Consider the following 12653-nt stretch of genomic DNA (forward strand, 5'->3'; position numbering starts at 1 on the left):
ATGCTTTCGAATAAAATTATGAATTGTATTTACACTCGCTCACAATGTTGTAAAATAATTATTTTGATTCATAAATACCAGGTTTGCATGACATTTACTTAAAATTAGCAGTCAATTTAAATATTTAAATGCTCATGACTTTTTGACCTTGATAGTAGAGCTAAGTCTACCTAAAAATTTTGGCACATTTTCTATAGACAAGTATTTCCCATACTCACTGCACATTCCCTGTGTACAATGACCAACTAACATGTGGTATTGATAGTTCTGATGCCACAGCGATGGTGCACGCTCATAGGTTGGCACTACGAGAGTGGATGAACTACTCCAACCACAGCGCCCTCTAGCTGACACTTTAGAGCTCAACGAGCGCCGCTCTGCTTTCTGCCCAGTTGATCAAGAGCAGGCGACCTAGCAACTTAGCTTCTACTTGTAGGGTGGGGCTAGCCGTTATAGACTTTGCCTTTGTTAGCTTTGATACGTGAACGGCTTCGCACCCACGTACTCATCTGTACCAAAAGTTAAGTAATGTATTTGTATATGTTTATACACCAGTAAAGGTGCTTTAACTTTACTTGCAGTACCGAAGTACTTTAGCTCACTTACTTCTACTCTCTTCCTTCATTCGGCCTATTTCACAGATCTAAGGAGCAGACACATGCGCCGCCTTTCAGGCGGGATACAAAATAACGTACCATGAAATTTTTAGAACATTTAAGATGGGGTTTTGGAGAAAATAATTACTGAAGACCAATAACTTTCAGGTCCTTCCATATTTATGTACAAATATTTTGACAGTTTAAGTATTTCATGTGTAATGTCATAGCTGACTGTTAGCAGTCCTTCCACTTTATTATTTCTCAAGACAGTTTGACTGTTCATATTTTCAAAACATAATTTTGAAATTTGCAAATAGTTACAAATTTTCATAGTTTATTTTAATGTTATCATTTAAAGAAGTGTGTAGTGTTTTAACAAATCATCAGAAAATCAAAATATTTTAGTTTTGGAGAAGTATCATGCGGAACTTCAACATATATTTTGTTCAGCAAACTTTGAAATACTGATGTGACACATTCACTCATGCCCTGTATGATCTGAGATGAAATCACTCTGCTATAATTTCTAAAAAATGATAATACTGCACATTAATGAAGTAGTTGTAAGATGATAGTGTTGGGAAATAAGGGAGTAGCCATTAACCTGTGCCACATACTTACCCCATTTCTGTGATTCTCTTCCATTGGTGTAACAAATGTGTGACCACCTTCTTTGTACCTTTGTTATTAAACTACATATTCTTTTCACTAATGTAAACCTATCTGGAAACTGTCTGCATGCAGCCACATTTCAGTAGACATTAAGTCACTGGGATGTAACAGGCAAATATGTCATGAAACAAACTTAAAGTGGGCAGTGTATGTACAAGACATAAGACTCCTCTTATAGGGGGGAGACCGAGTGAGATGGTGCGCAGTGGTTAGTACACTGGTCTAGCATTCAGGAGTATCGATGGTTCAAACCTGTGTCTGGCCATCCTGATTCAGGTTTTCCGTGATTTCCCTAAAGTGCTTCAGGCAAATGCCAGAATGGTTTCTTTGAAAGGGCACTGCTGATTTTCTTCCCTATCCTTCCTTAATCTGAGCTTGTGCACTGTCTCTAATGACCTCATTATTGGTGGGACATTAAACACAAATGTCCTCCTTCTACAGGGAAGAGCGGGGCACATTTCACCAAATTCTAGATTATAATATAATCATATGAAACATGACTTTTTTTGTAAATAGCTCTTGTAATTACTACAGAATTTTGGATAGTTAGTAGCTTCTTATGACAGTACCTAACGATAAACAAACGGTCCAACTTTCGTTGAAATGTACTCCTACTCTGGAGTTCATTTCAGCTTCTTAATAACAACTTAGCTGTTCTTACTTTTAGATCAACTCACTGTGTATTTTATTGGTGTAAGAGATGTATAAAATACCTAGAGGTACAAATACAACAAAATTAGTGATACCAAATGCAATAAATAGAAGTAGAATTGTCCACATGAATCTTTCATTGATTTTTCCTTCTTTCACTTCAACTTGTCTTAAAAGTAGCTCTTTGCTGTTCTTTCCTGCAAATTCTACAGGTTCATCATCATTTACTTAAGTCCACATTTTAACAATCAAATTTGTAAAAGACCTGCACCATATTCAATGTAAGAAGATTCACACAGTATAACTTTCCTTGTAGCCTTGCATTTAATGTTTGCTTATTTTCAGATTACATTTTCTTTAAAGCCACTCTTCATTTCTTCTGAATTTTTAAGGCTTTCCAGTTCAGTTAAGTATTTTTACTTTCTTTCTTTTTTTAAGCAAATATTGACTTTTCTTTCTTCCCCTCAACTTACTTTTTGCTTCGGCAACTGGAATCTGCCAGACAGCTTCATTTTCATTGCTTATTCTAGGTTCATATTTAGTTGTACAGTTCACTTCAACATTATAGGAACCAACTACATCCAGGTTGTGAATTCAGTCTTCTGCGATATCATTTGAATGAACAGCTCATCCATTATAGTCAAACATTGCAGCAACATTTACTTTGAAACTTCCTGGCAGATTAAAACTGTGTGCTGGACCATGACTCGAACTCGGGACCTTTGCCTTTCGCGGGCAAGTGCTCTACCATCTGAGCTACCCAAGCACAACTCACGATCCATTATCACAGCTTCAATTCTGCCAGTACCTTGTCTCCTACTTTCCAAACTTCACAGAAGCTTTTCTGCGAACCTTGTAGAACTACCACTCGAGGAAGAAAGGATATTGTGGAAACATGTACTTTATTTATAGTTGTTACTCTTGATAATTTACTTCTTTCAGGTTTTCATAAGCTGTTGATAGCATCTGCTGAAACTTTTGGCCAAGTTAATCCTAGCCATTTTATATACATCCCATCTACACTGTGTCCATGAACCCAGTATTTTTACATACACTTATGTAAGCTATCATTTGTGTTTATAATTAATTCAACAATTTGTATTTTTAACTTAAGAATTGCTATTGTCCAGCTTAATATAGTTCATATTTTTGTTTCTTAACACCTCAAATAAAGCAGGACAGTACGGCCCAAAGAGATCTGAAATTCTAAAGGGCACCCCATATTACACTGATGTACGACCTTTGTAATCTGATCCATTTTTGCTTTAATTGCTTATATAATGAAATCTTTTGTCACTTTTCAGATCTTTCTAAGTTTTTACTCACTTGCTTATGGTTTAACACACTTGCTTTTTGCAAAAGCACAATATATTAACCAAGCTTAAAAGAAACAATGTACTTTTCATCTGTTATTCCAAATAGTAATACATTATTGCCAAAATAATTATGCAAATGGCTTGGTGTTGAAATGACCCACAATGGTTTCCTGAAATTTGCCACATGTGCAGCCATTAAGATTAAAGCACTGTTACTTCTTTTAACAATGTGTGTGACATTATTTATGGGGCATTTAATGCAGAATTTCCTAATTAATGGAGTGAACATATTTTATTTACCTTGATTGATATTAAGTAACAAAAATGCACTGTTGAAAACAGAACTGAGGTTTCGTTTGTCCACCATTTAACAGTATTTATTGAATAGCAGTCCTATTATGGATAAAATGGAGAGGACCCCATTGTCAGCTATTGTCCAGTTGTGGAACTTGAGTGTACCTGTTGGCCAAGGACAGAGGGGTTCATGTGGTGAGACAAAACTGTTTAAAGGTGCCCCTAGTTGAAATGCACTGCCCCCTTCCCCCTCCCAATTTCTAATTTAAAAATTTCTTTGGTGTGTAAATCATGTGGTGTTATCATTTACACTTTTTAAATGTCATATACAGCGGAAGTGCACAATATTAACTTAGTTTGCAAGTACTTGCACGTTGATTTCTGGTTGTGCTGCAGTAATTGAATTATGGATAAAAAGGTCACCATACATACCTGATTTATACTTTTTCTTTTTTTTGCCTGGGGGTAAAAGAGAGAAGTTTGTGAGTAAATCAACTCGTAACATATTCCTCGAGCACGTGGCGTTTTATCTTCACTGGAATTTATTGTTTGACCAAATGAAAACTTGTTGGCAGTTGTATCAAGTGCAGTCAATTAATTGATTGAGTGAGGAACTTACAAATCACCAAATCCCATTCATGCAAAATACAGAAAATTAATAAAACTATGAAGAGGGAGAAAAATTTTTCCTAGTCTAGAAATTATCTAGCCATTTATGATGGAACATGTACACCGATATTTTATCTTGTTTTAATTTTAAGGGCCAAATCTGTGCATGTTGTCTGGTAAGGAAGATCAACATTGTAACATAAGCTGGCATTGTTACCAGTAACAATCATATTCCTTTGAGTCTCAGGAGCTAAAAGTGTGTATGTTCTGTTAGAATCAGTAATAATCTTAGCGCGTAAGAGTAATGCTTACGTCCTGAATGTTTCCATAGAGTCTCGCTTGAACATAAAATAGTTAATAATATTAAACATTTGTGAAGCTATTGGAAGAAAAGTGATTATTGTTGAATAATGCTGTTAAAATTCGCATTTCAGGTGCAGTTCTAATGGGCGACCAAGGAAATCAGAGGGGTAGTCTGGCAGATGACTTGGCAGCATTGCTCAATTCTGGGTTCGGTGCAGACATCACTCTGCATGCTGGCAACTTCAAGGTGCTGGCTCACAAGACTGTGCTGGTTGCACGAAGCCCATTTTTTGCTGCTATATTAAAAAATGGAAGACAGCACTGTCACATCGAACTGCATGATGTCGAGGCAGATGTGCTGCTGCAACTTGTAATTTTCATGTACACTGACAGAGTTCCCAAGCTGCAGAGTATGGCACCAAAGTTACTTTTGGCAGCAGAAAAGCTCAAATTGCCTGTCCTGGAGCAAAAGTGTAAGGAGCAGTTAATCCTGAACATGTCTAAAGAGCAAATGGCTGCAAATGCATTGATCAGTGTGCACAACTCATTTAAGAAGCAAAAGAGGACTGCAGCTGTACAAGATGCAAATGTAGAGCACTCTACAGAAATGTCACCAAACTCCCTACAAGTGGCCACAGAGGAATCTAGTGCAAAAAAAAGAAAACTGGAAAGTTTTGTACAAACTTTAGGATGTGAATCTAGTGTTCAAATAGCAACACCAAAAATGCCCTTACAAGGGGCTGAGGGGATGTGGATTTTCAATGAAGCATCACCAAAAATCTTCCTACAGACTACTAACGATGGACCTCGTGTAAAAGGAAAATCACCAAAAGTCCCAATACAAGCTGTTGACAAAGTACCTTATTTAAGAGTAAAATCACCAACAGTCCTATTAAAGGCTGCTGACAAGGGGTCTCATGTTACTGATGAGGGATCTCATGTTAATGGAAAATCAACAAAAGTTCTTTTACAGGCTACTGATGAGCAACCTTGTTTACAGGGATTTATGGCAGTATTACGTTTACAGCCTGTTGAGAAGGCATCTTGTTTAAATGAAAAATTGTCAAAAAGTTCTCTACAGGCTACTAATGATGGATCTCATTTAAATGGGCAGTCGCCAAATGTTCCTGTACAGGCTACTGACGAGGGATCTCATTTAACTGGAAAATCACAGACAGTTCCAAAACAGGCTACTGACAAGAAATCTAATGTAGATGTAGATACAAAATCACCAACACATTCTGTTTGCTCTACCTATGAGGGACCTGTAGAGGCTATTGTTGAGGAATCTTGTTTGAATGGAGAAAGTTCAAAAATCACTGTACAGACTAGTGCAGAGAGTGTGTGTTTGAATGGAGCATCACCAAAAATCTCTCAAGTCATTGTGATAGAGGAATCTCCAAAAACACCTGCTAAACACAGATTGAGCACAAAGGGAACAGCAACAGTCAAAAGCAGGTTAGAACACAATGATATTGTCTCTTTTCTGTTTGTGTGTGATAAACACACAAACACACACACAAATATTCAAGCTTTCACAACCCAAGGTTGCTTCATCAGGAAAGAGGGAAGGAGAGGGAAAGACTAAAGGATGTGGGTTTTAAGAGAGAGGGTAAGGAGTCATTTCAAACCCGGACTTAGGGGGAAAAAAGAACAGGTATACACTCGTGTGTGCACACACACATATCCATCTGCACAAATACAGACACAGGCAGACATATTTGTCTGACTGTGTCTGTATATGTGCGGATGGATGTGTGTGTGTGTGTTTGTGTGTGTGTGTGTGTGTGTGTGTGTGTGTGTGTGTGTGTGCGTGTGTGCGTACGTGCGTGTGTATACCTGTCCTTTTTCCCCCTAATGTAAGTCTTTCCGCTCCCGGGAATGACTCCTTACCCTCTCCCTTAAAGCCCACATCTTTTCATCTTTCCCTCTTTCTGATGAAGCAACCTTGGGTCGCCAAAGCCTGAATATTTGTGTGTTTGTGTGTTTTTTATTGTGTCTATCAACATACCAGCACTTTCTCATTTGGTAAGTTACAGCATCTTTGTTTTTTATATATATTTTTCCCACGTGGAAGTTTCCCTCTCTATATATAATTGTTTTCCCTCTTGTGTCATAACATAAGCTACATTTTGAGTTTGTAAGTAGTTACAGACAGAATCTCGAGCATCATTCAAAAACCAAATACTATAGGCAGAGGAAGGCTGATAATTTCTTTTATGGATTCTGCACTAAAGTACTTTTCCAAGTAATGATAATTCCTCATGACATTTGTTGTATGAATGGTTTGATTTATTTGATATACCATTCAGTGCCATAATAGTGGTTGTTCTTCCATGCATAGCCTCTTTCTAATTGCTAATGTATTAGTTTCTGGTCTCTTCAGCATGACCTAAAATGTAAATGACTGTTGATGTGAAAGTGCTCCCTGTTTCTGCTTCCTCCTAGTATGCCAGTGTGTATCACAGTTTTTACACCAAAAACTTCACATAACTTAGGTGGTGATTTGAATTTGTCTGCATAAAGAATGTGTATTTTACATAAGCTTGGAAAAGCAATTACTGGTTGAAATGAAAGCCAGTCATGTGTGTGCTCACATAGTTAATTTACCACTGACCAGAACCGATTGCTAGAAACATTTTTGTAAAGTGTTGATATTATGCTGCACAACTTAGTGCACAACTTGGACTGTAGATGAAGGAATAAGATGCTCATGATTAGGATATACTGTTGTGTGCATGAGAGAGATGGGCGGTGGAAAAGAGTTGGAGTTTGAAAGTTTCATACATGTTATTTTGTTGAACAGTGTTCAAAAATTAAATGGAGGGACAGAAAATAAGAGTTTTTCATTAGAATACATGAGTGAAGAGATCTGTGAGGCACATGTTATTGAATGTTGAAACAAAAAAGAACTTGAGATTGAAGACTTGGGTATGATTTGTGTGAAAATGTGCGGATGTGCAAGAGAAGGAGAAAACAATTGAATGTTTATTATGAATATGAAGTGTACAATCCCAGTAGAGAGGGGAAAAATACAGATCATTATCCATGTAATCTCTTACTTAAAACTTCAATGGTCAGTGTGTAAAACATTCTCCTAACTTTTATTCAGACACTGCCTCACCGCGACCTATTTTCGGTACAACAATGATTTTTATGAACACATTGACAGGGTGCCTGTGAGCAGTCCTCTTAGTCTGGCTGTGGCCCCCCCCCCTTTTTTTTTTTTTTTTTTTTTTTTTTTTTTTTTTTTTTTTTTGTGGAGAACTTTGAACAACAGGTGTTGCAAACTGTGAGTAAAAGACCAGCCATATGGTACCATTATCTTGATGATGCCCTCGTAGTATGGACACACAATGAAGAGGAATTGGATGCCTTCCTGATACATTTCAATGGTATCAGTTTGAAAATATAATTTAGTATGGAGACAAAAAATAATGGCTGACTGAATTTCTTGAATGTGTCTGTTATAAAGCAAGGTGACGGGATGTTGGGCCACAGGGTATACAGAAAATTCGTGCATTGTGTTACCTGTGGAAAAGTTCTAACCACCACCCCAGACAAAAAAGAGGTGTGATTAAAACCTTGGTAGATGTGGCACATGAAATTTGTGATGTGACTGACTTAAAAGGTGAGCCTGAACATCTGCTTCAGCATTAAAGAACAGTTATTTGCACAAGGACGTAGATCAAGCACTTCACCTTAGAGAGAGGGAATCAGGACTGATGAGGAATGATGGCTGCCCAAAGGAATAGTCGTCCTTCCATTCATCAGTACAATTACAGAGTGCAGTGAGAAAGTGTTGAACAAGTATGGTGTGGAAACGACCTTCAGACCCACCAGGAAGGTAAAAGAATGTTCAAGATCGGCAAAAGTTATAAGACGTACTTTGGCTACACGAGCTATGTATAAAATGCCTTGTACTTGTGGACTGGTTTGTATTTGTATCACAAAAAGAAGTGTTAATGCCTGTCTGGTTGAACACAAGAAGTTGCCATCTGGAACATGCAGATGAATTGGCCATAGCAGAATGTCTATACCAAGAGGGTGTTCATGAAATAAAATTCACTGACCCTCCTCTTCAGTTTCAACATTTTGTTGACAGGCAACAGCAGCAGCTTCACTTAAATTCCTTAAAGTAGTTATTAATGGTTCTACCAACAGTTTCAGTATTTATTAGGTGACAAGTTTCCAATCTTAACAGGTTCATTTTCAAGCCTGGCCTATGAGGGTACAAAAACAATACATAGTTGTCAGTGAACAGTAAATACAAAAATGGTGTTACAATAAGAAGTTAAAATGTAACAGAAATTAATTATTTCAATACAAACATACCTACACAGACAGTGTTGGAATATAATAATAAACACTGTGTGGCAACACATGCTCTAAGTATGTTTGCAGAATGAATGCACAAGCCTGTTACCAAGTCAAAATCAAATTGGAGGTCAACATAGCCAAGCTCACATACAAGTGCTCGTCTGCAGTCAGTGGGCATGGCATGTTTTGAAATGGGCATGTGTCAAGCATCTTTATTAAACCTGACATCACTGAAGTGAAAGACAGCAACAAATGTACAGGTATCACATGAATACAAATGTTAGTGTGACATGTACCTGTTACATATTTGAACAGAAGACAAGCATTTCATGTTAAAGTGCATGTCCATGGCCAATAGACACATCGCACTAAAATAGGGGGAATCGTAGCACTTTTAACGAGTCATGTGGAATATAAAATGCAATGAAACAAATCACATTTGTTGCTCCATTACAAATTTTGCCTTGCACATACAGATGGTTGCCTTCCAAATGACTTCATACATGTAGTTTATATAAATAAAACATTTAAAAACAAGACTTGTCTTTTGTTTAGCCATTAAGTTTTGTAAAAAAAAGTTACATACCAACTGAAGATATAAAGTTGGAAAATGAGTCTGTGATCGTATTTTTGGCACATTATTTTACAGGTCCATTTTGATCACATAAGTTTTTAAATTTTACTATGACTGGTTTCGGCCACTGCCATCTTCAGATCATAAAATATTCTGGTGTAGTATCAACATCAAACTAAACATGTAGGTACATAGTTAAGTGATTACTATGTATGTACATGTTTAGTTTGACGTTTATACTACATCAGAATATTTTATGATCTGAAGATGGCAGTAGCCAAAACCGCTCATAGTGAAATGTAAAAATTTATGTGATCAAAATGGACCTGAAAAATAAAATTTACATAGTCCTACTAAAACAGTGTCTCATAGCACTGAATCATTACTACATCATGTCCTGCACGACCAGCTTGAAATTGCCTTGTCCTGAGATACATATCAAATCAGCAAACATGTTGGATCAGAATGTTTGAATCTGAAACAATGTTACAAAGGAGAGCATTTAAGTGTGTCTGTAATTATTGGATTAGCATGTCTAGTTAGTAAATTATGTCAGGTATATGTGTATCTGAAGGGTGGTGTGATCATAGGGACACTATATGAAAAAGACTTCATGCAGCATGCATGAGTAGCAATACAAAATTGTCTGGGAGTATGTAAAATGCTTGAGTATTCATATTTCTGTATTTGTCCCCTGTAATTAACAACAGGATTCACATGAACAGACATGCACTTTGAGTGCAGGACAAGGCGATTTTAAGTTGTAGTAATGATTCAGTGCTGTGAGAAACTATTTTCGTGCAACTATGTAACTGCTTTATACAAAAATTATTGGCTGAACAAATGATTTGTATTGTTGTTAAGTGTTTTGTGTATGTAAACTATATGTATGTAGACTTTTGGAAGACAGCCATCTGTTTGTACAACACAAAATTTGTAATGGTACAACAAATGTGAATTGTTTCATTGTACTTTATGTTACATGTGACTGGTTAATAAAGATGCTGTGATGCCCTGTATTTTAATTAAATATGTTTATCGGCCAAGGACACACACTTGGACATGAAATGCTTGTCTTCTGTTCAAATATGTAATGGGTATACATGTCACACCAGTATTTGTATTTGTGTAACATCTGTACATTTGTTGTTGTTTTGCATTGTATTGATGTCAGGTTTAAGAAAGGTGCTTAGGCACAGATACATTTTTTTTTAAGAACACAACATGCCCATTGGCTGATGATGTGTGCTGGGACGTGAGGTGTGATGCTAGTGCCATCAAAAGTTTCTCAGTGTTGTTGGCTATGTTGACCTCCAATGTGAGTTTGAGTTGGTAACAGATGTGTGGATCTACATCTACATGGTAACTCTGCAATTCACACATAAGTACCTGGCAGAGGGCTCATCGAACCATTTTCATACTACTTCTCTACCATTCCATTCTCGAATGGCACCTGGGAAAAAGGAACACCTAAATCTTTCCGTTTGAGCTCTGATTTCTCTTATTTTATTATTATGATCATTTCTCCCTACATGGGTGAATGTCAACAAAATACTTTCACATTTGGAAGAGAAAGTTGGTGATTGAAATTTCGTAAATAGATCTCGCCGCAAAGAAAACCACCTTTGTTTCAGTGACTGCCACCCTAACTTGTGTATCATATCAGTGACACTCTCACCCCTATTGAACAAAAACATGAAATGAGCTGCCCTTCTTTGTACTTTTTCAATGTCCTCTGTCAATCTTACCTGGTAAGGATCCCACACCGAACAGCAATATTCCAGCAGAGGATGGACAAGTGTAATGTAGGCTGTCTCTTTAGCGGGTTTGAGACATCTTCTAAGTATTCTGCCAATAAAGCGCAGTCTTTGTTTCACCTTGCCCACAATGTTATCTATGTGGTCTCTCCAATTTAAGTTGCTGTTATTGTAATTCCTAGGTATTTAGTCGAATTGACAGCCCTTAGATTTGTGCGATTTATCATATACCCAAAATTTATTGGATTTCTTTTAGTACCCATGTGGATGACCTCGCACTTTTCTTTGTTTAGTGCCAATTGCCACTTTTAGCACCACACAGAAATTCTCTCAAGATCATTTTGTAATAGGAATTGATCATCTGATGATTTTACTAGACGGTAAATTACTGCGTCATCTGCAAACAATCTAAGGGGGCTGCTCAGATTATCACCTAGATTATTTATGTAAATCAGGAACAGCAGAGGGCCTATGACACTACCTTGTGAAATGCCAGATATCACTTCTGTTCTGCTCGATGATTTACTGTCTATCACTACGAACCGTGACCTCTCTGAGAGGAAATCACAAATCCAGTCACACAACTGAGATGATACTCCATATGCACACAATTTGATTAATAGTCGCTTGTGAGGAACTGTATTAAAAGCCTTCTGGAAATCTAAGGAATATGGAATCGATCTGAGATCCCTTGTCGACAGCACTCATTACTTCATGGGGATAAGAACGATATTTTCTGAATCCGTGTTGGTTATGTAGCAATACGTCATTTTCTTCAAGGTGATTCATAATGTTAGAGTACAGTATATGCTCCAAAATCCTACTGCAAATTGAGGTCAGTGATATGAGTCTGTAATTCAATGGGTTATTCCTATTTCCTTTCTTGAATATTGATGTGACCTGTGCTACTTTCCAGTCTTTAGAAACAGACCTTTCGTCAAGTGAGTGGTTGTATATTATTGCTAAGAAAGGCACTATTGTGTCTGCATACCTGACTGGTATATCATCTGAACCAGAAGACTTGTCTTTCTTAAGTGATTTGAGTTGTTTTGCAAACACCTAAGATATCTACTCCTATGTCACTCATGCTAACAGCTGTTCTGGTTTCGAATTCTGGAATATTTACTTCGTCTTCTTTCACGAAGGAATAATGGAAAACTGTATTTAGTAACTCTATTTTAGTGGAATCATCATTGGTACCATTTCCATCGCTATCGCGCAGTGATGGTATTGAATGTTTTTTGCCACTGGTGTACTTTACATATGACCAGAATCACTTTGGGTTTTCTACCATATTTTGAGACAATGTTTCTTTGTGGAAACTATTAAAAGCATCTCGCATTGACGTCTGCACTAAGTTTTGAGCTTCCGTGAAACTTAGCCAGTCTTGGGGATTTTGCGTTCTTCTGAATTTGGCATGCTTTATTTCGTTGCTTCTGCAACAGTGTTCTGATGTGTTTTGTATATCATGGTGGATCAGTCCCGTCTTTTATTAACTTATGTGGTATGAATCTATCTATTGCTGTGGATACTGTATCTTTGAATTTGAGCCACATCT

At 37.1% G+C, this 12653-nt stretch overlaps 1 protein-coding gene across 5 annotated transcripts in view; it reads left to right on the forward strand.

The window, feature by feature from the left end:
* The window catches only part of LOC126284361 (zinc finger protein 436-like), a 264952-nt gene that overhangs the window by 235788 nt on the left and 16511 nt on the right, over positions 1–12653 (forward strand). For all 5 annotated transcript variants that reach the window (XM_049983227.1, XM_049983231.1, XM_049983229.1 and 2 more), the window contains one exon: positions 4576–5902. In XM_049983227.1, the coding sequence (XP_049839184.1) occupies positions 4576–5902 (1327 nt within the window). The remainder of the gene's footprint in view (positions 1–4575; positions 5903–12653) is intronic.

The sequence above is a fragment of the Schistocerca gregaria genome, chromosome 8 (assembly GCF_023897955.1).
Source record: "Schistocerca gregaria isolate iqSchGreg1 chromosome 8, iqSchGreg1.2, whole genome shotgun sequence".
In the NCBI taxonomy this organism is placed as follows: domain Eukaryota; kingdom Metazoa; phylum Arthropoda; class Insecta; order Orthoptera; family Acrididae; genus Schistocerca; species Schistocerca gregaria.